At 35.3% G+C, this 27486-nt stretch overlaps 2 protein-coding genes across 4 annotated transcripts; both read left to right on the top strand.

The window, feature by feature from the left end:
- The first annotated feature begins 172 nt into the window (after positions 1-172).
- On the top strand, positions 173-7216 carry LOC147393955 (CDK inhibitor P21 binding protein). 3 transcript variants are annotated; one of them, XM_086454670.1, is made up of 10 exons: positions 173-337; positions 1869-2006; positions 4566-4744; positions 4876-4949; positions 5037-5261; positions 5347-5556; positions 5657-5722; positions 5838-5930; positions 6013-6069; positions 6804-7216. In XM_086454670.1, the coding sequence occupies exons 3-10, from the start codon at positions 4585-4587 to the stop codon at positions 6900-6902; spliced, it is 984 nt and encodes a 327-aa protein (XP_086310796.1). In that variant the 5' UTR covers positions 173-337; positions 1869-2006; positions 4566-4584; the 3' UTR covers positions 6903-7216. The 3 variants fall into 3 exon arrangements, with proteins under 3 accessions (XP_086310796.1, XP_086310795.1, XP_086310797.1); XM_086454669.1 differs by having other exon boundaries at positions 1843-2006; XM_086454671.1 differs by lacking the exon at positions 1869-2006.
- Positions 7217-12713: 5497 nt separating this feature from the next.
- LOC147393954 (phytochrome-associated serine/threonine-protein phosphatase) lies at positions 12714-27138 on the top strand. Its single transcript, XM_086454667.1, has 10 exons — positions 12714-12882; positions 18459-18605; positions 19469-19536; positions 21062-21119; positions 24304-24414; positions 24749-24799; positions 25707-25850; positions 25932-26027; positions 26175-26246; positions 26749-27138. The coding sequence occupies exons 1-10, from the start codon at positions 12802-12804 to the stop codon at positions 26830-26832; spliced, it is 912 nt and encodes a 303-aa protein (XP_086310793.1). The 5' UTR covers positions 12714-12801; the 3' UTR covers positions 26833-27138.
- Positions 27139-27486: the final 348 nt, after the last annotated feature.

Here is a 27486-nt window from a genome sequence, read left to right as displayed (position 1 = left end):
TCACAACGCACAGAACCTCGTCGTTTCAGAAAAACGGTTTTTCACAATTTTTTATGTCAAAACGCGATTTTGTGCTTCTCACATCTGCTTTAAAAAAAAAAAACGGTTCATGTGAAATGACCGTAATACCCTTCATCAAATAATGTATTTCCCACTTAAATCCCACAACCTAAAACCCTATCGATCTCAGTCTCACTTCTTCGTTCGACCTAAACCCCACAGCAGGTGAACTACGATCGACGCCATCAAAGAAAAATCAGATCCGAGGTTTTCCAATTAGAAACCCTAAACCCCTGTTTTCCCATCGAGGATCGATGCCATCTCTATTGCTACACAGGTGAGCTCTATCTCTCTCTCTCATCGATCTCCATTTGATAAGCAAGCACCTCCAAAGGCCCTCATAATTAAGCTCTCGCGATTTCTAAACCCTAATCGAAAATTTCCTCGACAAATTTGGATCTTCAGAGCTTCTCAAATCTTTCAAACAAGATCCTACACAGATGTTCTTCAACCACCTTCTATCGATCCCTCTTCTGTTCCACCAACACCTCCAAAAACCGACAGAGCCGTAGAAAGGACCCCCATTTCTTCGTCTTTGAATGAGCTCGAACTCGTCAAGTTCTCCGCCATTGCTGAAACCTTGTCAGATTTTTATTTTTCCTATTTTTTTTTTGTTTGTTTGATTGTAAGAGATAGAGCTGATCACAATTCAGTTTTGTTTTGTTTTTTGGGATCTTTTCGATTATATTTGCTTTGCAAATCTGTAAAATTTTGTTAGGAATTGATTTATCAATCTCTATTATTATTAGAGATAATTAGTAGTAAAATACTTCAATTTGGGTGGTGAGATTCTTTGTCTAGTTGAAATTAGGTTCATTTATTGTTCTAATCATTTATTGGCGTAGAGGCATTATCTTTTTTTTGGGTTTAATTTTGAAGCATTGAAACTTTATTTATAATTTAGGAAAAAATAGTACTATTGATGATAAGATTTTAATGCTCATGTTGGAAGTAGCAATAAACTCGGACTAACAGATTCATCCTATATGAATTAAACCAAATCACGAGCAGGAGTTCTGAACAAAAAAGTACAAAATTATTGGATATGGCGATTGGCGAGGCTTATATTGAACACGATGTCCTAAAGGAGATAAATGCCTCCTAGGATTCAATGGCTCTTCTTCTTGCAAAACCCACATTTTTGGAGAATGTGGAACTAGTAAGAAAACCTAGAGGAAAGAACATGAATGAGTAACAAAAGGAACTGTTTTAGATTGGTAGGGTTATTTTTATAGTAATATACATTACTTAGACCATAGAAAAATTCTTCCTACAAAAAATACATTAATTTGGTTAGAGCAATCTCTTAGTGGGACACGTGCTAGGGCAGTTGGCCCACAAACCCTCCACTTCATTGAATGTTTGAGATTTTAGAGACCAAGTCTTTACGGACTTGTTATGTGGATGTGTTATGTATATATGATGTTATGTGGATGTTGGATTATGTATTATGTAGGTATTTTCTTTATTAGAAAATTTTCATATGTCCATTTTGAAGAGGAGATGTTGCCGAAATTTTTATAGAATTATAAAATTTATAAATTTATTTAAATTAAAATAATTATTTTTATAATTTTTTAATAGAAATTTAATGTATTTAGTGTAATCATATATTTATAAGGGTATTTTGTTCATTGTACCATAATACAGCAGAATCAAGCAGCTATATCAAACAATAATTACCAAATTCTGGTAAACATCATAACATTTTTATAAAACTATCAAACAAGCTTTTCAGTGTTTTAGCTTTTTACAGTTGTTTCTGACAATTGCTTCTTACAGCAGAATCTGACAGCAAATCTTGGCAGCGTTATCAAATAGGGCCGTCGTTTTTGTTCTGTGGAGTCTGGACTGTGGAGGAGAAAACTCAAAACCCTAATTGTGGTCTGTGGACTAACAATCCAAATCCTACAAGGGCACGACTGCAACAAGCGACGAAGGGACTTGTGAGTTCTTCTATTCTTCTTCTTTTTAAAATTTTTTAAAACCCATTGATTCCAAAACCCCCTTTTCTTCTTTTTCTTCTTCCCTAAAAGGCTAAAACCCCATACTTTTCAATGTTTTCTAATTTCATAGAACCTACAACCTTCAAACCTCATTAACATTTAACAATTGAAATTGGGGTTTTGTGTGTGTGTGTGTGTGTGTTGAATACTTGCAGACATGAATGCTTTGCAACCTTTTTAAAAATACTTAAAACTTTTGGAATTTTTTTTTTTAATTGATTTTTTTTTAATATGAGCTTTTTCCATTATTATGCCCAATAACCCTTTGTAAGATTTGAAATCTTACAACGTAAGTCAGACAGTAACACATTTGATTAAGTAAGGGAGTTTTTGTAATAGAATGGAACAGATAGGTATGTTCGATAAATCTCTAAAATAAAATGACCTAAATGCGAAGGTGGAGCCAGGATTTTCTTGTTGAGGGAGCAAACTATAGTTGTTTGATAAGGTTGAAGAATGTGAATTTGAAGAGAAAATTAAATGGTTTTTTGTTAGAGAATTGAAGAAAGGGCATTTAGGTCATTTCTCATTAGTCTATGATAGAAGACACTAGTCAAGCAGTAATGGCATCAATGGTGGTGGGGAAACTGTCAAATATCAACCAAATAGAATTGGGGGGGGGGGGGGGGGGGCAATTGCTAAAAGTTTATGAGGACAAACATGGGGACAAATTCAAAATATATCAGATTATCAAGGGGGCATTGTAATTTTCAAGAAAAGATTGTTGGGGCGAGTGCCCCCATTGTCCCCACTGTAAATTCATCCCTACCTAAATGCATTTGTCTTCAACCTCAAACCAGAACCCTTGATGTTTCTCTCATAAAGTGTGGTCAAGTAGACTAAACTGATTTTTTACTATTCAACCATGTCGTCAATTTGTTGTCTTCAATCTCTCGTTGAAAATCCTTTATTTTTCTACTCAAAAATCAAACCTTCTACTTCTTCAAAAATCATATCTTTTTCTTTAGTATTATTTGATGATTGGAGGGAACAAAATCTTAAGTAGGGTAAAAAATTTAAAATAAGGTTGAACCCCGTTGAACTTGACACTAGGGGTGCAACTTGGTTGGCCTTGTGGTCAAATTAGAACCGAGCTGGCATAGGTCAGTTCCACCAAATAAGAACCATAACTAGACCAAATTGTCCATAGAACCAAAACAAAGCAAACCAATCTAAGTTCAATTTGGTTCGGTGGTATGGGTTGCCAATATCCTATAAACCTACTTAGAAGCAACATTTTTAATGAAAAAAAGAATATTGAACATGAAATTTCATATAATGAGTCATTAATCCATTCATTAAAAAAAAGTAATTGATTTATTCATAATAAAAAGGTTTCCAATCTCTATCCTAAATCCTTAAAAGGTAGTAAGTCATTTAGAGTTCAATTCTCGGTTTGGTTCGGTTCTATACAAGTCTTGAATCGAGAATTGAACCAAATTGATCGATTCTCCATTTTATTAGCCCAGAATAAAACCACAACTTATTCCAAACCACCCAAAGCCATTGGTTTGGTTTGGTTTGGTTCGGTTCTCGGTTTGAACCGGACCATGTTGCACCCCTACATGGCTACATGACACCACTGGTTTTTTAAGGTGAAAATCAAGGGAATTTTTGCCTAAATTTTGAAGATGAGGGCATTTATGTTAGTCTCTCGAACAAGACCTAGGTCAATGGGGCATGTCATCAATTTGAAAACATAGAGGGATATCTCTAATATTAACCAAAACGTGGAGGGGCATGTCTAAAAATTACCCTAATAAGGAGCATGCTTCAACAAAGTTCTCTTCAAACGACAGTAGTGGCAGCCGTTTGCAATGTTGAAAGGTAATTATGCTCAAAACCAAAGCTCTTTATCAATGATCCCATGCCAACTCACCAAAGTAAACTACTACCTTCTCCTTCTTCTTCTATTATGTATGGTTTTAAAAATCATTCCTTCCAGGGTCTTTTGAAGATTATATCTATTAGTTTGTTTCATTTGTGTTTTTATTAATAGAGATCCTTGATGCACTCAAATTGTTTGATAAAAGTCTCAAACGAGAGGTATTGTTCTTGTTTGATTTATTTACCATTTCTGAGCTTTCTCTGGTCACCATTGACATTCCAATAAAAATTCTATGGTGGATGCACAACTACCATTGTAAGATGACCTTAAAACACTTAGAACTCCTTGATCAGTAAGGATTTTTTATTATTTTTTTTAATTTGTAAAATTCTTTGAATAAGGGACCAATTGATTAAATTGATGAATTAATCAACAATTTATCGATTAATCACTGAATATTTGGTAACATTTTTACCCTTGATCCTCAAAATTTTATTTTCTTCGACATTCAAATTTTAAGATCAAGATAATAAGGTTTTTAGGGAGGTTTAAGATGATGGGTTTTCGAAAGAAAACCAAAACAACATTTGTATTATCTCCGAACTTATCCTAACCGAATTGAATCTCCACTGATAGTTACCGAATTTGAACTTGGTTACTATGTGTTGCAGATCTTCCTAAGAAGAAGCTATGCCCCGCCGGCCAATAAGATGCCCACAGATCTTCTCGAAACCTCGGCCTTTTGCCTTCTCCGCCTTTGCTCGTTCTATCGCCCGAGTTGCCTCTACTAATAAGCTCAAGAAGCCAAGTTCTTCCAAGTTGGATATAGAAGTTCCTTCTGAATCCCAAGGTATCACCATCCAATTAAAATTCTCTACTTTGGCTGCACGAGTTGTTTTGATCTATGGTTTCGGACCCAATTTTGCGAGTTGTAAAAAATGAGTAAATTTATATAGTTTCTATCAAAATGTTTACTTCTAGGGAACGGGTTTAGTAAACGAACTATGAAAGAGAAGAACAAAAAGTCCCAATCTTCTAGTGATGAAGAGAACGAAGTAAGTAATAAACATAACTTATTTTGGTGTTTTGAAAAATTCATCAATTTAATCTCATTGTTCTCATCAAGTGTGTTTCTTTCGAAGGAGATTGTCCAAGCAGATTTTGCCTTTTTTGATCCCAAACCCAATGATTTCCATGGAGTGAAGATATTGTTGCAGTCTTACCTTGATGATAAACAATGGGATCTGAGTGATTTCGTTGATTTGATATTGGGTCAGACCACGGTTGGTACGGTAGTTAAAATAGAGGATGCAGAAGATGATGGACTATTCGCTGTTGTTACTGCCCTTAACTTGGGACGATACAAGGCAAGCATTACATCTTTTCAAATCTGTCATTAGTGCCGCTAGTCATGTTAATTGATTCAGATTCTTTTGTTTTGTTACGTACCAGGATCATAAATGTATAATAGAGATTAAGGAATTCCTGCTTAAAGTATGTAAGGAGAATAATGTTATAGGTGACCTTAGAATACTTTTGGAAGATCAAGCACAAAATGTAGGGCTCTTGGTCTCTCAGCGTGTAGTGAATCTTCCTCCTCAACTCTTGCCTCCACTCTATGATGCCCTCTTTGATGAAGTTTCATGGGCAACTGAAGACGAGGTTAGTTGAGAATTTAGTTTGGCATGTTGGGAGATGTTTCATTTTAATAGAGATGGCATCCATAAAAGAAATTTATTCTTTGTTGTTTAATTTCTTAAAGCCAACAGAGGAGCTTCGGGAGTCCTTCCGCTTTAAGTTTTATCTACTACCTACTAAAATCTACAAGGTATACTATTTTATTTATTTAATTTTTTTTCCGTTTTTATATTCTTTCTTGATTAATTATGTTTATATTCTTAACGTACAACTTAGCTCTAATAATACATTTCTTCTCTCTGCAGCATCAGAAGGCAGATCAACAAAAAGGGACATTAAAAAGTTGCACCAGTGAACCACTAATATATATTAAGCCTGAGGATGAAATTTTTCATAAGGTCAGTTCTTTTTTTTTTTCTTTCCTGAAATTGTATTTTGTGCTAAACTTGCTTACTTAATTCTTCTTTAAACCCATTTCAGCTCAGCTCGTGGTCCTTTAGCTTTCCTCTATGCACCCAACTGGTTGCAACGCATGAGGTATGTTGTAGTGTTATTTGCATTTCATGCTTCATGTAGGCCTGAATAAAAAGCAGGGAATAGTCAACCACAGAAAATGATCACAACCGGTTCTTCTTACAATGCTAAAGACCACCAAGCAAGTGAAGGTGCCAACTTAGGTAAGTTGGTAAGGCTTGAGCTGGTTTGATCCCACGACCTAGGTTCAAATCCCGTTGAACCTATCTTCACTTTTGCTGGCCCCTTGCTTGCCTAGCAAAAAAAAGACCACCCAACAAGCTACAATTGTTTTTGAAGCTTCCATTAGATCTCAGTTAGATGGGTAAGTGGAACAAAATATGAGCTTCTATTGCCTTACCGGCTTTTACTAACAGCACCCCAAGATGTGTGTTAATCAATGTTGATTTACAATAAAGAGGCTGTGAACATTGTTGAATCCTCTCAAGGTGACAGAACCAACAAATAGAAGTTTTGCGAACTCATGCCTTAACCACTTGGCCACAGTTCCCTATAAATTCCATATCTTTCTCAAGGGTGAGATTAATATGTATATTCTGAGCTCTAGAAAGATTCAACGACAGTAATAACAGCCCGACACCTCCCAGACCTCCATTAATTATACTTGGATCCTTTCAGGAAATGTATGATCTTAATAACTAGCACAGAATTGAGAATTGTTTTCTAATATATACCTCATCTTAATCATGGTTGCTTACCAGTGTGTACTTATTTGTTGCTAATAATTGTTATTGCAGTTAAAGAATTACAAGCTAACAGGACTGGTCATGGCTATAGAAGCAAACAAAGTTCCAGCCTTCCGACAAGAGTTGCAATCTCTAATAAATGAATCTTGAGGCCTTCCAGATTTCTGGGGATGCTTTCTCATCTTCATATTCATTTATAATCATTTGCGGTATACATGTTCATAATGTGCTTGCATGATCAAAAGATGAAGACTCTCTTATCCCCAAATTTGTTTTTCTTTTTGGGTAAAAATGGCTAGTGGTGAATATGTCAAAATTTTGTGAGTTGATTATTAGGTTATGCGGAATGTTGGGAACCTTGTTTTATTGCATGCTAGATAACGATTATTCTTTTTTGGTTTTTTTTTTGGGTACCCTGATCATTGAAACGTGTGTATATACAAAATCAAATTTCTTATACTCTATTTGATTTTCATCTGTGATGTTTTCTGATTACAAATATGAATGTAGGTAAGAAATGAGAATTTTTTTTTTCTGAAGAATAATCATCATCAAAGCGTTATCCGAAGGATAAACAAATCATGTTCCTCCATTCCACTGTGTTTAAACTAGAGTAACGTCTTCTGTTATTGCAAGGAATGAGACCGACTTTTTTTTTGTATCATTTTACAATTTATACTCTTTTTTTTGCCCCCAAAACCCTTGCATTAGACATTTGCCAAGGAAAAAAAAAATGAGAGCCCGAGTTGTGTGGCCCAAGGAGTTTCTAAAGAATTGCGAGGTTAAATTACAACTGTGTTTTGCCCTAGATACACAAGCCAGTGTAACAAAATGCTATGGGCATACATTTCCTCACTCTATATGGTTGTTTGTGATAGTTTGATTGCTTATGAATGTGTTGCCATGATTCTTTCATCATTTCTTCACTCCATATGCTATAAATAGTACTAATGTGTCAGCATATCGGATTTGTGAGGTGAAATGTGTCACTTAATATCAATTTCAAATACTAATACACACATCCCCGTCATTGTTGCAGAAACTCCTTCAGCCTTGACATACTCAATGGTATTCACCAACAAAGTCTCATTACTTCGACCTCCTTTGATAACCAACAGTCCCATAATAGGTGGATAGGAAATCTTGAGTTCTTCTTAAAAGTGACCTTTCTATTGCTTTTTCTCTAACCCCACCTCTCCTTTGTACTTTATAGCTCATCACTTCATCCAAAACCCCATTGTTATAGTATGTAGCTAAATGAGACAAGTAAATAAGCACTCATCAGGTAATCAGCCTTCATTCCATATGTGACCCAAACCATCTCAATTGAATTTTCTTAGTTTATTGCCTCGGGAGAGAGCTCTTGCAAATGCTTGCAATCCTTGATATTTCATTTCGGTATGTGATCTGTTGACCAAGCAAAAGTGACCCAAAAAAAACTACAAAATCGTGATAATGCTGACATGGCAGCACTTCAAAATAGATTAAGGAGTTTTTAGTAGCTTGAGAGTCACCCTTTCTGAAGGCTTGTATTTTTCCTCTTTCATGATGCTTTAAAGATTATGAGATCTCCAGAACTTGAGAAGGATAATTAAGGCACATTCCTCCACGACATTTTGGTGAATATTTGCCATGCTTACTGTATTTTCAAGCTGATGGCATGCACCATTGACTTTGGTGTTCTGTGATAGATTAATAGAAAATGACTTGTATACCCTTTTCTTCTACCTTTTGCCAAAAACCCTTCATTTTTCTACCTCAAATCAGTAATTTTTGACGACAATGGAATTCTGGGTAGAAAAATCGAGGGCATTTTATAAAGGTTTAAGATGAAGTTGAAATAGATGGGTTGAAGGTAAGGTCAAACAGGTTAGAAATGATTAACTGAGGTTGAAGATCTTGAAGAGATGATTTAGGGGGAGAAAATCAAGGGAGTTTTTCTCCCGGATGTTGAAAATGATGGCATTTAAGTTTTTTATTATTAATCCATAAGAAAAGACCAAGGTCAAGAGTGGAATGTGATTGGATCGAAAACACGGGTATCTCAACTATTGACCAAATCGTGGAGGGGTATGCCTACATCACCCACTCGATAAAGTGAAAATCTCTGGTGAACAACTCCAATATCAATGTGTTGTAAAGGTTGGGATTGACTCATGAACTCATCATATATAAATCCGCATAACTGATCATTAAAACACGAAATCCATGTATTCCATGATTTTTACAGTTTGATTTTGTGTTTTAATGTCGAGATTATTGTTCATATATGTGTACCTTCTCATGAATCTACATTTCCTAACATATTTTTTTCTTTGTAATTAACTAAATATTAATAGCTACTTTTTACATCAATTTTGGAAAGTTAAGGCTAATCATCATTAAATAACATACTCTTTTAAACTCAAAAAGAGAGCATGTGGTTCTATTCCCACATGTATAATAATTTTGCATTTTGAGAGCGTTTCTGTGCTTAAAAGCATTTTTTGGATTTGAATTATTGGTTGGTAATACTTGAGAGGTACTTCCAACATTTGTGAGAAATCGAAAACTTGAAAGATATGAAATTAATGTCCAAAACATCAATGTAATTATCAATATATACAAAGAAGCTACAAGCTTCTATCACTAAATTCATGAAAATACTGAGTTACGGATCTCATTAAAAGCAGAATTATCGATCGAAACAATATAAGGCTTGTATGATAGTTAAGATACATGTTTGTGAAAGAAAACCAAAGGTATATTTTTTGTCAAAAGGTCGAAGATGATGGATTGAAAACAAGTTGAAGATATTTAATAAGTCAAAAGGTTATGTTTGGTAAAACTTTTTCACAGTACTTCTATGACTTTTAAGGTGAAAGAGTAGAAAAAAAAATTGTAAAATCATGTTTGGTTAAAAAAATTAAAAAAAATATTTAAATAAGTAGTTTATTAAAAATAAACTCTTAAAGTAGAAGTCACAATTGAGTGACTTCTACTTTTTAACTTATCGGGGAAGTAATTTTTCCCACTCCATCACAGTGAAAAATGTGTGATTGAAACTCATGGAGTGAAAAAAATAAAGACGTATTACATAATGAGATGAGTCCAACTAGCCTTACTAACTTAGTAAAATTCCAGCTCTTACTAAGGGTTGTTGAGCTCACCTTATAGCATCCAAACATGATCCGATAGGACAAAGTTGTACAGTAGACAATTATATGAATTTCGAAAAACAAAAAATACAAATTTTTTTTTTGTTATTTTTCATTGTGTTCTGTGGAAGTTCGATAACCATCCATTTTCAAAACCTTAGATCAAGCTCCAAAAAATATTTTTTTGATTGATTGATTTATTTTTTATGAGTTTTTCCATGAAATCTAGAGGGATGTGGTGCTAGATTGCCAACGTGTTAATCCATTCAACCTCTAGAACCCTTAATAAGACTTAAAACTTACTAAGTAGGTAAGAAAATTATTTTTCTATTGAGATGCAACTACCTATGTACCCTCTATTCGAATATCTATTGTTAGTGTAAAATGCTTTTTGGAATGTTGTCAAATGTTGTAAATCTTTAGTTCAATACCCATCTTCACAACTTTCTATATTTGAAAAACAAACTCAATCAATTAAATACTTTTATTATTAGTACTACCATATGAATTTATGTTGTTGAAAATAACTATTACAAAAGTTATTATCAATTAAATGTTTTTACAAAAGTACTACCAAACATAGTCCAGGTTTTGTCGACTTGTAGGGGTCTTCTGATGGTGAAAGCGCCCTCGATCCGCGAGGTGCGCGGATCTGCTTTTGACCCTTGAGGTTTGGGAGTCGCCACCTAGTTGTTAAGGTCTAGGAACCAAACTGACTTAAAAAAAGACAAACTAATCTACGAAAGAGAAAAAGAGTTCGGGGATCACGTTACGGGATTGGAAGGTGTTAGGCACCAACCCCGCCCGGCCAAAGCCGGTCTTTACTAACTTCCCAAATATATCACATTGCTAAAAACCTAGATAAAAATAAAAATAAAAAATTTCATACCTTTCCGATAGCAAGGATTTTATTCCATCAGATCTAACAAAAATAGCTTCTTGTATCGTACTCCCTTGCTTCGTTCTGTCTCCTGATTTGATTTCGGATCTTCAAGATCGAGGTATCTCCTTGCTTTTGGATCTGAACTCTTAAAGTTTGTTGCGGATTTAGGGGTGTTTTTGGAGAGATTTTAGGTGTTTTCTAGACTAAAATTGAAGGGGGGATGTTAGGTAAGGAATTGGGCCTCCAAAACTAGGGTTTATGGGGGGTTAGGAGAGCTTCTAGACCTACTTCTCTTAGGGTTTATGATTTGATACGAAAATAGGGTGTGAGCACCTCTATTTATAGATTTTTTTTGGGGTTGATTTGGATAGAATTAGTGTTTAATTATAGCTCTTTTAATTAGAGTTGTGTTTTAGTTAAAATTGTTTTAGGTAGAATTATGTTTTAATTAAAATTATTTTAGGTAGAATTGTTTTTAAGTTAGAACTCTATTAGATAGAGTTATTATTTAATTAGAATTCTATTATAACTTTTGATCTTATTTGATTGACTTTTAATGTTTTGACTTTAGTCTTAATTGATTGACTTTTAATATCTTGACTTCAGTCTTGCTTAATTGACTTCAGTCTTACTTGATTGACTTTAATACCTTGACTTCAGTCTTGCTTGATTTACTTTAAATTTTTGGAGAACCCCCCTCCATTATTGGACCCCCAAATGGAGGGGTCCTTAAAGAAATATCCCACGAACGCTCAACAATTTTACCCGAAAGTCCGATTGATCGATTTTTTAGGTTCAAAATTTTAAATTAATTTCATTAATGTTTCACTTTAATTATTTAATGTTTTATTTATTAATTTCAAATTTTTTAATTATGAAAATTATGAAATTACCGTTTTACCCCCGGAGAGGACTTTTCACGTTTCAAGTCGGTTTTTTAATGTTCTAGGATGTTTTAGAATCGATTTTTCGTAAGGAATTCAATGAGAATGTTGGTTTGTGTCATTTATGAAAATTTTTATGTGAAATGATTGGTGAACTTATGAGGGGCATTTTCGTAATTTTGTCAAATTCTGTTAAAATGGTGAAATGATTTATTTGGTTCCGATTTGTTATTTTATGTGTTCGAGAGAGTTTTTCTAAGCGTAACGTAGGCTCTAGGGTTGTTTTGAGATTAGGGGTATTTTGGTAATTTGATAATTTTTTAGTGATTTTTATCATAAAGTTTCTTTTTGGTCTGCAAGATGATGATTTTTATGTTTTTGGGGTCGTATTTTCCTAGTGTAGCGTGGTTTCTAAGATTTTATCAGTTCGAGATACCTCATCTGGATTTCTGAAACATATCTGGTAACAAAATAAAGCAATGGAATACACATCCATCATTGGGAATCATTACAATCGGATTGACGAGTTGATTAATCAGGCGAGTGCAAAAATGGGGTGTCTACAGATGGTGGTGGCATCGATCGTTGGTGGACTGTGTTGCTTAGAGGAGACATTGGAGAATAAAACTAAAAACCCTAATGAGACATTGAAAACTTAGAAGATAAAAGAGTTTTTGTTTGACTCATATATTTAAAAAAAATGTAAACCTCTCTTTGGATTAGACTTTTATCGGATTGGACCAGGGGTAATCCAAATCGGATCCAAAATATTATTGGATTTTGTTGTTTTCAACTCGAATCCAATCCGAAAATCCAAAAGTTAGATCCAAGTCCATGACCTAAAAAAAAAAAAAAAAATCCTAATCCAATAACTAAAATTCATAAAACAAACTGATTTTTGTTGTGTAGGTATTATATTTTTAATAAGTAAAATAAATTATAGTTGCCACGTGGAATTTATGAAGTGGCGGGGGATTAAACTTTCCTCTATATATATTTTTAACATTTTTTTTTTTAATTATTGGCCTTTTATATATAATATGTGGAGAGTGCCGTCCATTTTGTCAAAATTCTTGAAATTGAAAAGTTGTGTCTATTTATTTAGCTCTCCTTCTCCCCTTTCGACTCTCTCGCTCTCTGCCGCCATGGATCTGGATCTGTGGATTTCAAAGGTTAAAGAAGGTCAGCATTTGATGGAAGATGAGCTTCAACTTCTTTGCGAATACGTAAGATTTCGAGCTCCGATAATTTTCATTTTCTAGGGCTTTATTTGTGCTCTTCTATGATTTAGGGTTTATATACCATTCTCTTGAGAGATGTGATAGGGTCTCACTATTTCTACTTCTATTGATTCTCTGTGAACGAAATTAAAATTAGGGATTCCATGGTTTTTGTGATGTATAATGTATTTCTTGTTTACTTTGATCTTTCATTTAATTCCATTTAAGGGTTTGTTCAATCTATCTTGTAGAAGACAATATTCTAAATGGATTATATCTCTGATTATTTCCAAATGTTCTGAAAGAAAAAAAGAAAAAGAAAAAGAAAAAGAAAAGAAGAAGGGTGGGGTTTTGGTATCCGCTTTATTACCAATTTTGATCTTCGTTGGATTGTATAACCCTTTTAAACGGTCCTTAAATATTATTTCTGTGATTCATGGATGATGCTATGAACATGGAAAGGGTGAGTGGCAAAGGTTAAGGAGGGTCACCCCATGTTTACCCTTTGTTTAATTGCCCATCCAACTAATGGAGAAATTTCTATAAACGATGAAGACCATACATGTAATTTTTATTGAATTAGAAGAGTATAAAATAGATTTTAGATGTTAATTTGATGGGCACTGGAGGAAAATTAGCTCCAATCAAGTATATTGATATTATGCTGCAATTGGAATTTGTGCTAGAATAATTGGTAGTGAGACAAGGGAGTTCCTTACTGTGATATATTGCACCAAGGATAGGGCCTACATTCACAACGTTTTGGAACTAATTATTGATATATTAACTTCTTATAGTCAAGGAGAGGTCCCTTGGTGCATGTTATTTATAGATGATGTAGTGTTACCATGTTAGAAATTAATGGGTTTAAATAGGTAGGACCAAAGATGCAACTTTAGTAATGTTGAGTTTAGTCCCACATCAGACACTCATTGCCTTGTCTCTCTCCTTATAAGCTCCTAGGTCTCTCCACTAGTTGCCAATTGCTTTTGAGTTAGACCCCAAAATTTATCATGGTATTAGAACAAGTCTTTCTCTCCTCCACGTCACCCAGTTCATATCTCCACGTGTTTGGGCTCAGTCTGGTTCACATGTGTCGGGGCGTGTTGAGTTTAGTCCCACATCAGACACCCATTGTCTTGTCTCTCTTCTTATAAGCTCTTGGACCTCTCTACTCATTGCCAATTGGTTTTGTGTTGGACACCCAAATTTATCATGGTATTAGAGTGGGTCTTTTTCTCCTCTACGTCACCTAGTTCAAATTTCCACGTGCTTTGGCGTAGTCTGGTCCACATGTGCGGGGGGCATATTGAGTTTAGTCCCACATCGAACACTCATTGCCTTGTCTCCCTCCTTGTAAGATCTTGGGCCTCTTTACTCCTTGCCAATTGGTTTTGAGTTGGACCCCTAATTGTTACAAACCTGAAAATTAAAATAAATAAAAAATAGAAAATTACTAACTATTTTATTGATATGAACACTTTACATCTTGCCTCTTCGAGGGGAAAAAAACCTCCTACAGGATTTCTCCCGAATATTCCTTCTCTTCTCCCCCAATCTTAATACCTAAACCCTTATTTATACCCTACTTCCCTAAAGATAAGATTAAATCTATCAAATCTTCAAGAGTCCTAATCAAACATAAAATCCTATTAAATAGGATATTAGTTACTAAATTTCTAATTTTATTCAAGTTCTAGATCCTACCAGATAGGGATTATAACATTCCACCACCATTTGAAGAAACCTTGTCCTCAAGGTTAACTTGAAAATTCATTGTTGGATCTTCAAATTTTTCATTGATCACAATCAATTCTTCAAGTCTTTTCATCTTTGAATCGTTACATGAATGTGATGTAGTTCACAAATGGTAGTGAAACTAGAGATGACCACTTTGAGGGGGTCTTCCTCTTAATAATTGCTTCAAGAGGGTTTTCCTCCATCCTCTGGCTTTCACAACATTCTCGTTTTCCATGGAATCCACAACCTTCAGTCCAAGTCAATCCAAGATAATGCTTTGGTACCATGATAAATTTGGGGGTCCAACTTAAAATTGATTTGCCATGAGTGGAGAGGCCCAAGAGCTTATAAGAACAGAGATAAGGCCATGAGTGTTCGATGTGGGACTAAACTCAACACGCCCCCGCACATGTCAGTAGGACTGGGCCAAAGCATGTGGAGATCTGAACTGGCTGGTGTGGAGGAGAGAAAGGCCCACTCTGATACCATGATAAATTTGGGGGTCCAACTCAAAACCAATTGGCAATGAGTGGAGAGGCCCAAAAGCTTATAAAGAGAGAGACAAGGCAATGAGCTTCCGATGTGGGACTAAACTCAACAAGTAGTAAGGAACTCCTCAGGATGGTATGCTAATTAAGATTGATGGGCAAGAAATACCCCAAATAGATTGCTTTTTTCTGTTTAGGTTCAATGAGCCATAAATAGGAATATAGTGAGGATTTTACTTACCTTTTCCTCACTAAGGAGAACTTAGTATTAGCCATAGCAAGGAAAAGGTTAGTGAGGATTATAGAATAAGTGTAGTCCAAGGAACTTAGTATTAGCCATAACAAGGAAAAGGTTAGTGAGGATTATAGAATAAGTGTAGTCCAAGGAACTTAGTATTAGCCATAACAAGGAAAAGGTTAGTGAGGATTATAGAATAAGCGTTGTCTTAAGGAGAACTTAGTATTATGTGATCAATATGTACCGACCAAACTAATTTTTTTTTCAAGATACCAATACGATTAGTCATATTTTACAGAGCTGAACGTGGGAAATCAAGAAACAGTCATGGATGAGTATGTCGAGATGGATGATTGGTAAGACTAGGAAAGAAAAGTTCAGGGAATTGAGGAACAGTCCCATACTGAGATGGATTTGGCATGTGCAATGAAAACTTATGTGACCCTAATAATGAGCTCTTTGGTGCAAGTTGAAGACTTTAAAAAGGTGAGAACAATATTTATCCAAAAAAAAGGTGAAGAATGCTGAAAATGACATGGAGGTACATATGGGAAGGATGAAATCGATGGCATGCATAAATTGATAAATGAAGTGTGGTACTTCCTCCATTGACACCATACAAAGTATAGGCATTCCATATTCACAAGTAATACTTTCATGAAAGATTAAATACTGAATAAGAAATATAGCTTTCCATCAAAGATACCAAGAGCAAAGGTCAATCGAAAAAGCAAGTACATAAAAATTGGGAATCTCAATGGCTTAGATGGCATATAATAATGAGTTGCAAAACACGTGTGACAGAATAAAATTTCAGAGCTACATGATCATAACATAATCCCATAGATAAAATGACTATGATTAGTAAAACAAACATCAATATGATTTAGAACATGGTCACGGATGTCCAACCCAATATTCGGAATAATCCATCCATATTCCTGTCACCAACATATATTGGTTTGGACTTTGCTTTCTCTAGCTATCTTTGGACCAGTCACCAGTGCCCTATGCGTATTCTCCATATTGAGTTCCATCATAATTTCCATGGGAACTGTCATTCAAGTATGAGTTCATTCCCAATGTTATGAAAGTTATGTCAACTGGTTTGCAACCAACAAACATTTAACCAAAGGTCTTGTCCACCAATGTACCATGCTCTTCCACATGGTCAATAGATTCATTAACAAATCCATGAGACAAGAATGCACTAGATCCATATTAAAGTAAACATAATGCCTACATAGAATTCCAACTCCTCAACACTGCACATGTCCCTCACTTGATGGGACCTTACATTGCAAACACCCTATCATACGTGTTCCTATACTATTTGAAGACTAGAAAGCCTCCTACATCTTAAGGCAAATCTGTGTGAATGGTCAAAAAATAATCTAGGGAGGCAGCATTGCTGCTCGCTTCTTGTGTTTGGTGGGGTGAAACCTTGTGAACACCCGGGTCAGTTAGCAAACTAGCATCACTCACATCAGAAGGTCTAATGTACAAGTTCCATTTATTAATTGCTTCTTCGATATTCTAAAACGACACGAGATCTAGTGACCCCCCCCCCCCCCCCCCAACACACACACACCCCAAAAAAAAACTCTTCTTGACCTTGCACATGTCCTCACTTGATGGGACCTTGCATTGCAAACACCCAATCATACTTGTTCCTACGCTATTTGAAGACTAGAAAGCTACGAACACCTAGGTCAGTTAGCAAACTAGCATCACTTACATCAGAAGATCTAATGTACAAGTTCCATTTACTAATTGCTTCTTCAATATTCTAAAAAGACATGAGATCTAGTGACCACATGGGATTTGATCACCCCCCCCCCCCCCCCCCCCCCCCCCCCAACCACAACCAAAAGTTGTGTTTGCTTACTTCAAAGGTAGGATTGTTTGACTTCGGCATTTTAGAGATTTTGGTGCTCTCTCTCTCTCTCTCTTTCTCTCTCTCTCTTCTTTATCTTTATCTTATCTTTACTTGCTTCCTAGATATTTGTTCACATTTACCATACTTTATAAATTATAGTTTTTCCATATATATATATACAATTTCCTTTTTTACTTGTCTATTGGAGTGTGATGTTTGTCATATGACATTCTATCTCATATTCCAATGTTATTATCATTTTATTTGTAAAATTATTTGCAAACTTTACATTCAATTTGAACATAGGGGGCCATTGGTACCATGAAGATTTGGTCTACTCGGTAAAGTTACACGATAAGCATCATATTGCCATCAGACTTATCATTTTTCCATTAGTGGGCTTTGTAAACTGGCAGTCCACCGACGATCATGATGAGAAGAGTGTCAAATCCAACGGCCAGGAATCCAGTTTGGCCCATGACCCCAAGGCATTGGGCCAGTCAAATTTTTGGGGTTTGGGTTAGGCAAGAGGTGGCCAAACATTTATGGGTTCAGTGGGCTCGTGGCACAAGCCACATCACACTATGCATCATGTATACTTTTTTTGCTAGACAAGTCAGTGAAGGTGGGGTTGAGCCTAGGTCTGTGGTATTAGTATTCATAGACTTTACGTAGTTAACTGGACCATAAATTTTTAAGTTTCTCATATTGTTTCTCTGTCCATGAAGTTCATAAAGATTTTTACAAGGCCAATAAATGGAAAAGGTGAAGCCCCGAAATCCCTAAGCTTTTTATGTCTGGCATGTCCTGCTTATAGTGTGGTGGTTTCCTTCAATTGTACTGAAATATAAATTTTTTTTTATGGCTAGTTAACCCCATCTGTTGTGTGGTGATCCATGAAGCCAAGATTCGCCTAATTTGTAAAGTTTGTTGTGTTGGTTTATTGAATGGGAGCCAGCTAGGGGTTATTGTTTGGGCTTTTTTTAAGATATAAGATTTTGTTCAAGAAAAAAATTGAAGTTGTTGTTAAGAGTATAGAAGAACCAACACTATCAATAAGTGTTATTATGAATCTTGATAGTGCTTGGTGGAATTAATTATTGCTTCAGATTCCTGGCATGTGTTATTGCTTTTCATGAAGGCTCATTTAGATCTTCTTCTTCTTCTTCTTCCTTTTTTCCATGTTTGAACTAAGGTGATTATTCTTTTCTGTTGATTGCCATTTTTTATATTTCAGGTAAAAGAGATCCTCATTGAAGAGTCAAATGTGCAGCCTGTCAATAGTCCAGTCACTGTCTGTGGTGACATCCATGGCCAGTTCCATGATCTAATGAAACTTTTCCAGACAGGAGGTCATGTACCAGAGACAAATTACATTTTTATGGTAAATTTGAAATGTGTACTGAGGGTATGTTTGATTGCATGGAAAGTGACTTTCCATGGAATTTGAAATCCATGAAAAAATAATGATGGAAAATAGGTAGGGTTGGAAAATCAAATTCCATTGTTTGATTTTCTTTGGATAAAATCATGAGAAAAATATATGAGGAAAAAGAAATAGGAGAGGAGGATGCGGAGAAAGAAGATGAGAGGAGGGGAAGAGGAAGAAGAAGATGAGGAGGAAGAGGGAGGGGGGAGGATGTGGTGGTGGTGGTAGCGTGGCAACGGTGGCGGCGGAGGTAAGTGAGGAAGAAGATGACGAGGAAGAAGATGGGAGAACGTGGTGGTGGTGGCGGAGGTAAGTGAGGAAGAAGATGATGAGGAAGACGAGGGGAGAACGTGGTGGTGGTGGCGGTGGAGGTGATGGATGGAGAAGGGGAGAGAGAGAGAGAGAGAGAGAGAGAGAGAGAGAGAGAGAGAGAGAGAGAGAGAGAGAGAGGTGGTGATGAAGGCGACGGCAACGACAATGGTGACGACGGCGAGGTTAGTGTGATGGTGGTGGTGGTGGTAGGGAAGAAGAAGATATAAGTGGGGAAGAATTGGGGATGGAAAATATGGGTGGATTTCACTTTCCCACTCATATGGGTGGGAAAGTGAAATCCATGTTTTGGTGGACTTTTTGATTGGGGTGGAAAATGAATTATCATGGATATGTGCAATTAAATATTTGAAAAATGTCATTTTCCACCCTATTTTCTATGTGCAATCAAACATACCCTAACTGTTTTATTATGGTGAATATTTCCTTTCTCATCTAATAATTACACTCATGCCTTGCAAATATTATACTTTTTTAATTACTGGCAGGGTGATTTTGTTGATCGTGGATACAACAGTCTTGAAGTTTTTACCATTCTTTTGCTTCTTAAAGCAAGGTATTTCTTATTTATGTACACATTTCATTATGTATGCTATGCGCACATGAAATGATATCAGGATTTCATCCAGCCTGACGTATTGGCATCCACATGATGCAGTATAACTGAAATTTGTATAAAAATTTTCGTGGGTACTTGTATGGTTATACCTTCGATTTTCTAATTTTACTATTGTTTTTTCCCCTTAGTTCTTACCAGTTACCGCAATTGCCTATCACTCTCCAATACATATGATATAAATTGTAGTTATATTTTAATGTACATTTTTGATAGTTGAATAATGAATCTGATATATAGAAAGTAATGTAACAGTTTTGTACGTTATGAAGTCATTCAATGATTTAATAAACCATAAGTAGATTATAACAGTGAAGAGAATATCAAATAAATGCAATTGTCTGTACCAAAGTAATATATGAAAGAGGGAAAACACCAGCACAATTTTAACCTTTGAATAATAATCATGAAAGATATGTGTTGGGATCATAGTCACCAAAATCTGCGACTTATTGAAAAAGATGTGATTAAATCGTGACATTTTTCTTCACCGATTTATGACGTTTAATCGTGATTTTTTATTAAGTCTCGACCTTTACAAACTTCACGATTAAATCTCGAACTTCACGATTAAATCACAAACTTTGTAATTAAATCAGAAAAAATAAAAAAGATGACCTTGATGCACTAGTAAGAGAACATGGCGGCCTTGATAAAAATGATGGTGATCATTTTACTGATAAAGTGTTAGATAATGAGGATGCAAATGAAGATGACATTGATTTTGATCAGTTAATGAATCTTAACTTGCACTCATGATTGTAATCTTTTTATATTTTAAACAATATAAATCTTGATTGTGTTGTAAACCTGTAGTTACTTGTTACAATTTAATACGGGGATCTTTACTTGCACTCATGATTGTAATCTTTTTATATTTTAAACAATATGAACATTGATTGTGTTGTAAACCAGTAGTAACTTAAATTTGCCATAAAAAAAAAAACTTGTAGTAACTTCTTGTTATTAATATGGGGTTTGGTCTTTTATTATTGTAATTTAACATGTTATTTGATTATATAAAATGAGAACAACACTAAGTAGAAAAATTACATGGTGCTAACCCTAGCTAGATTTTTCACTATTTTTTTTTTATTGTTTCCCGATTTTACCCTCTTTTTTTTCAAAATTTTCTCTCGCCGACTTATTCCCAAACCCCAACTTGGTGACTATGGTTGGGATGTGTTTTAGGACATGCCAACAACCATATGTGTTGTATGAGTTGATATATATCCACTAAGCAAAAATCTTCGAAACTGGTGTCTTTTTTACATAGGTTGTCTCTTGTGTTGCTGCTTTTGTTGAATAATTAAAACTTAACCATGTTGAAGAAGCTAATGCCACCACATTCTGTATTTAAGGCTCTTTTTTGTTACTAGATACCCAATAGACATAACTCATCTTGCCTATTTTGTAGAAGTTAACATTGGGTTAATTTATTTTTGGTGTTTGTGTTTTTCAATAGATACCCTGCTAATATAACTCTTCTACGTGGAAATCATGAAAGCAGGCAATTAACTCAGGTATGATCTCATATTATATTACAGCCCTCAGTTGGTTTGCTAGTTTTATTTTTGTTGAGATATCATTCTCCAGAGTAAATTTAAGGTAGCTGTCTGGTAGCCTATCAGATCAGTTTTTCAACTGCATAGCAGAACTTGTTGCACATGCAAGAGGCTGAGAACTGCAATTTGATGCGTACCAACTTGGAACCTAGGAAAAATTCGTTCCAGTTGGTCTATCTTTATAGTATTCAAAACTGCAATCTTTTGGTATGAAAAAAAATGATCCAAAAGCAAATTGATATGCTGAATGGTTGAAAAATCAACTATAAGATATATTATTTTACTAAGAGATCTTCTAAGTGGGGTTTTATGAGTGGTAGGTTCTGTCAACTTGCATGTGGGCCGCACTTCACTTATGTATATATTTATGCGGTTGATAGACTGTTCTGACAGTCCACCCAAAAAGGGACTAAATTTCCTTTTGGTTTGGAGTTCTATTATCACGAGTGATGAAGGATGAAGAGGGAAGGAGATGAAATAAGAGGGATTAGGTTAGGGAATCTGGTTTGGGATTTGGGTTACAATAGGGTTACCCTAAAGGTTTAGGGTAAATCCAAAAGGATTTGAGTTGTGGGGCTTAATTTTGACGTTTTGCAATAATGATTAGGAATTTAGGTTTATAGGGTAAAGGAAAGGGGCAAAGATTGAGGTTTGTAGGTTATGAATAATGGTAAGAGTTCAAGACAACCAAGAAATCAAGAAAATTAAGTTTTATTGGTTGGTTTGTTGATGGATTAGAGGATTCTTGATATCTCAAAAACACACAAAAAATGTAGACAAAACAGAGTAAAAGGAGGTTTAAGTGAAAATAAAAAAAACATAGATTTACCTTAGAATCACCCTAAAGATTTCCATGACAACACCAAGTTGAATGCACCAACATTTTGTAAATTTTATTCCAAAGCTCCTCCAAAATAACATAAAGATGTGTTTAAATATTAAAACCAAAACTCTAAAGAATCAAATACCTAAGATACCCTTAACTTAAATTATAGAATACTCTAATCTTCGTAACTTTATCTTTCCTAAATTTTCAACCCACCCTTGTAAACTTAGGGTATGTTTGATTGCATGGAAAGTGACTTTCCATGGAAAATGGGTAGGGTTGGAAAAATCTAATTCCATTGTTTGATTTCATCTAGACAAAACCATGGGAAAAAAGAGGAGAGAGAGAGAGAGAGAGAGAGAGAGAGAGAGAGAGAGAGTGGCTGGCAAAGGAGATAGAGGGTGAATGTGATGGTGGTGGTGGCGAAGAAGAAGATATGAAGGTAGGGTTTTGATTTGGGGATGAAAAATAAGGGTGGATTTCATTTTCTCATGGATAGAGGTGGAAAAATGAAATCCAGGGTTTTTGGGACTTTTGGAGGAGGGTGAAAATTCATTTTGCATGTAAAAAATTCAATCAAACACATGGAAAATGCCATTTTCCACCCTATTTTTCATGTACAATCAAACATACCTTAAATAAAAAGACATACTAAAGTTACCAAACTACCCCCAACCATCTATACTAAGACCATTGGTTAATAAACATGAAAATGAACCCAAAAACATAAAATTAAATTAAAGAAGTGCCACTTAGCTAAGTAGTAAGACGTGTGCAGAGTTGTTCCCACATCCTAGGTTCAAACACCTTTGAACCCATATTTCTTATGCTAACCACTAACCCATATTTACCTATATATATATATAGGGGAGTGTTCAAGGGACGTAACTAAAAACATATGTAAAAACAACCATTTTTCAAAATATGGGTTAGAAGTTTAGAAGTTTCGGATTGAGCTGATTTTTTGTGAGGATGATCTCTATGATAAGAAGATCATCCTCACAAAAAATCAGCCAAATCTGAACTTTCTAACCCCATCAAAAGTGATTTAGAATGTGGACCGTCGATTTTTTACCAATAATTTGCAAACCACTTTTGATGGATTTAGATGTTTCAGATTGGGCTGATTTTTTGTGAGGATGATCTTCTCATCATAGAGATCATCCTCACAAAAAATCAGCTCAATCTGAAACTTCTAACCCATATTTTGAAAAATGATTGTTTTTACATATTTTTTTTACTTCAGTCCAGAATAAAAGTGTAAAAAACTCTACTCTTAAAACTGTGATGTCCCCAACAGCGGGCCTGTTTTTGATATTTGTTAATTAGTCTCACATGTTTCAGACGTTCATCTTATTTTGAGCCTAATTTTTTTTTACCAATGTGCTTTGATGAAGTTGCCGCCTTGGTTAGGTGGTAAAGTCTGTGTGTGGTAAGACCACAGACCTTAGATCAAAACATCAGCTTCACACTTAAACCTATCCAAAAAACTGCTTATTCATTGATGCATTCTTTACTGTCTTGATTTGGCTTCATGATGGTAGCATCCTACTCAACCATGTTTCTTCCATAAATACTCTTCAAAGATCATCTCTATTTTTTCTATTTGTGTAAAAATCAAAGCTTCTATGGTCATTGCTCAGTCACATTTGTGAAAATGTATAAATCTGAAAAAAGTTATTTACAAAAGTTTCCATTGAGCAATGACCATAAATTTTGTTTCTTTGCCACCACTAGCAGATCTCTGAAATTTTTTTGTTGGCATTAGATGAGCTTTGGATTAGAGTTTACATTTGCTTTCAATAGGAGAGAGTATCACGTGCAAGTTTTGCGTAGGTTTTCCAGGGAGTTGCTGATGAGATTCTAAACATTAGAGGTGCGGCATGTAGTTGAGAGTACTAGAGTCATGACTGATGCAGAATATAATTGGAACCTCAATAGGAATATATTTTCCCCTACTCTCTCTTTGTTGTTTTTAGGTCTTGTCTGGGAATTTCTTGATTAAAGAGTCCTGCACACACCACTGGAACAATTGCAACTGTGGTGAAACCTGCAATTAATTTTTTATCTGGTTTCTTAAATCCTCTAAATGATTTTTGCAGAGAAAACCAATAGCAGTACCCTTTAAGAAATTACCTTTTAGAAGGTAGCCTGGACTAGTTACGGGATATCATGGTTGCCAAACAAGCACCATCCAATTGAGCTATGGGGCTAGACTGATCTATAAGATGGGATTCCTTTCCTGATTTGATTATTAAGATATTCCTAATTTGTTTGTTGAGATTTTTGTTAATGTAAGGTTTCCATTTTTGCAAGGTCTATGGCTTTTATGATGAGTGCCAGAGAAAGTATGGAAATGCTAACGCATGGCGGTATTGCACTGATGTTTTTGACTACCTGACTCTCTCAGCCATTATCGATGGAACTGTATTCTCTCTCTCTCTATATATATATATATATATATTATTTAGTTTTGTTTATTATGGGTATCCCCACCCTTCGGATGAGACAAATCCCACGTCACACGCACTGCCCCCTTGGAAGTCTTACTTTTAACTAGTTGAGTCGAGGGTCAAACAGACCCTGGAGGGTGTCCCTAAGGAATTTATAGCTTCATGGGGTTTCAAACACTTGACCTACACTTCTTGAGGAGCTTATCAAGGCTCGGCTTGCTACTAGGCCAACCCCTTGGGGTTATATATATATCAAATATGCTTGGTTTCTATGTGAACTCATAGATGTTTGTGTTATGGAAATACAGGTGCTTTGTGTCCATGGTGGTCTTTCTCCCGATGTTCGAACGATTGACCAGGTTTGCTAACTGAGCAATTTTGAATTATTGAAGCTTTTTATCGGCATTTTGAATGTATTGATAGCTAGGATTTGAATTTTACTGCTTCATATGGCAACAGCAGTTCTCTATACTATTTATAATGAACGCTTCTAGTGTATATATTTGCTGATTGTAGGATTTATCTATTTATGACATTTTCTTTTGAAATAATGGAATCAATGAAGCAAACATTTGAAAACTTGTGGGGCAGTGCTCCACTATGTAAAATGGGGCACTGCCTTTCTGTGAATCATTCTTGTCTATCATGGTGATCTAATCCAAGGATCCATCTACTCGGGTACTTCAAAACAGGTGCCATAGTCATGATGGATAGTGAGCTCTTAATAGTAAATTCCTTGTCAGAGTTGTATCCTTGGTGTATATACAGAGGTAAAATAGGCATGGAATATTTCTTGGATGGGCTAACCCAAAAGCCAGACCAATGCAAGATTCTAACCATATGGATACTAATTTTTTTAAAAAAAATGGTTGAAAAAAGAAGCAATTGATCTGATTGTCTGTTTATTCTATTTTTGGTTTGCTCACTCAAGGTTGCTCCATTGGCTTCACTTCTGTCTTTCATCTCTACCTCTGAGTTACAACAGTAGTACTTCCAACTTCAAAATCATAATTATTTGACATCTCTTGTTTTCGTGCATTTTTTATTCTTGTGTTTCTATTTTTTGAAGCCAGGGGACCTACACATGACATGATAAACACTCTTATATTTTCCTTACTTTTTTACTTGTCATGACAGATGAGGGTCATTGAATGAAATTTTGAAATTCTTCTGTTTTTTTTTTCCTCTTGAAAAGGCAGGAGACTACCTACCCGTGATATTATACACCCTCTTATATTTTCTTTGTTTTTTCACTTGTCATGGCAGATGAGGGTCATCGAACGAAATTGCGAAATCCCCCATGAAGGTCCCTTCTGTGATCTCATGTGGAGTGATCCTGAAGAAATCGAAACATGGGCAGTCAGTCCACGAGGTGCAGGTTGGCTATTCGGATCTAGGGTCACATCCGAGGTAAATAAAAAACTTGTTCTCTCAACTTTCAGTTGAAATTGTCAGCTAAAACTTACAAACATTTCATTTGCTTTTCTGCAGTTCAATCACATAAACAATCTGGATCTGGTTTGTCGAGCACACCAGCTTGTACAGGAAGGTCTCAAGTACATGTTTCAAGATAAAGGCCTTGTAACTGTGAGTCAAAGATCTTCTATTTTACTTCAGTTTCTGCTTTGGGAGTTTATTTTTTCATAAATGAGTTACAATTGCTATTTGTACCCACCTCTTCTTAGTCTTGTTGGTAGAATTTTCATTTTTCGTTTTGGTTCTTGGCTTTTGCAGGTGTGGTCAGCACCAAATTATTGTTATAGGTGTGGAAATGTAGCTTCTATATTGAGCTTCAACGAGAATATGGTATAATCTAAAACCTTACAAACTTTATTGTATTTCTTTATAGAATCCGAGGGGATCCAGCCCTTGTACCATCTTTGAACACACAAGTCGTGCTCATTCAAAACTTCGTATGACTGTTCAATTATCACAAATGTTGGGCCCCTACCATCTAGAGGAAAGAACACTATTTTGATGATTTAAACCACGACATAAATTGATTTTCTTCTAGATAGCTGGATATGTAGGATGATTAAGAGTGTGATAAGTAGGACTTAATTATTGGACTAGGATATCTCTAAGGTTGGGCTGTTCTTGAAGTTTCTAGATCAGTGACCACACAATTGATTTTATGGTCTGCTAGGAAGTCAACATGCACATTATGATTATTCTGCAAACCAAATGGAATAATAAAAGTCACGTATGGGTGATGAGTTTGGTTGCACATGATTGGATTTTGAGAAAAATCTATTATTTTTAATAAGGCATTTATCTGATTGTTGATTTTGTTTGTTTATGATAATAGGAGAGAGAGGTGAAGTTCTTCACAGAAACTGAGGAAAACAACCAGATGAGAGGGCCGAGGACAGGGGTCCCTTATTTCTTATGAACATGGATATTTGCTCTTGCCATCTTTGTAAAATTATTTCAGGGTTTTGTCGATTCGTTCTTGTTACTGAAAAAAAGGAGAAAAAAATGGAAAATTAATTAATGAGGAACCCTTTTAAGTTTGCCAACATTTTCAGAAGTAGACCTTTACATCTTTAGCTGAAGATTTGTCAGAGCTCTTCTTGTTCCGCCTACGTGGCCTTTGACATTTGTGTGTTGTATATTAGAGAGTGCTATTATTTGTTGGTGTTATTGCTGATTAGCTGATGCATTATTATTATTATTATTATAATTATTTTTGTTGTTATGTTTAACACATGAATTATTTGAATACATGTCTTATACATAGAATTGAGTGGACCCCAATTTTTTTTGGGGACAAGGCTTTTGACGTTAATAGTAAGTATTTTACCCTCACTTAGGGTTCTTGGGCTCAACTTGTGGCATCCAAGACCATGATCAGATGCTTTAGGGTTGTAGAGGACATAATTCTACAAATTTTGAATTTTTTTCCTAAAGAAAGTTAATTTTCATCGTTTTTAATATGTGGAAGTTTAATAGCCGTCCATTTTCAAAACCCTGGATCAAGTCCATAGAAACTTGTATTGAGAAGTTTTTTTATTTTGGATGAGTTTTTCCAAGAAATCAAGAGGGC

This window comes from Akebia trifoliata, chromosome 9 (assembly GCF_017979445.1).
Source record: "Akebia trifoliata isolate Shusen 1 chromosome 9, ASM1797944v1, whole genome shotgun sequence".
Taxonomy (NCBI): Eukaryota; Viridiplantae; Streptophyta; class Magnoliopsida; order Ranunculales; family Lardizabalaceae; genus Akebia; species Akebia trifoliata.
This window is presented reverse-complemented; position numbering and strand designations above follow the sequence as displayed.

Bases quoted from the DNA above. Each gene is read 5' to 3' on its own strand.
- LOC147393954 (XM_086454667.1), top strand. From the start codon at position 12,802: ATGGATCTGGATCTGTGGATTTCAAAGGTTAAAGAAGGTCAGCATTTG. The intron at 18,606-19,468 runs GTAAATTTGAAA...AATTACTGGCAG, and splicing joins AGACAAATTACATTTTTATG to GGTGATTTTGTTGATCGTGG. The intron at 24,800-25,706 runs GTTTGCTAACTG...TTGTCATGGCAG, and splicing joins ATGTTCGAACGATTGACCAG to ATGAGGGTCATCGAACGAAA.
- LOC147393955 (XM_086454671.1), top strand. From the start codon at position 4,585: ATGCCCCGCCGGCCAATAAGATGCCCACAGATCTTCTCGAAACCTCGG. The intron at 5,262-5,346 runs GCAAGCATTACA...GTTACGTACCAG, and splicing joins TTAACTTGGGACGATACAAG to GATCATAAATGTATAATAGA. The intron at 5,931-6,012 runs GTCAGTTCTTTT...AACCCATTTCAG, and splicing joins AGGATGAAATTTTTCATAAG to CTCAGCTCGTGGTCCTTTAG.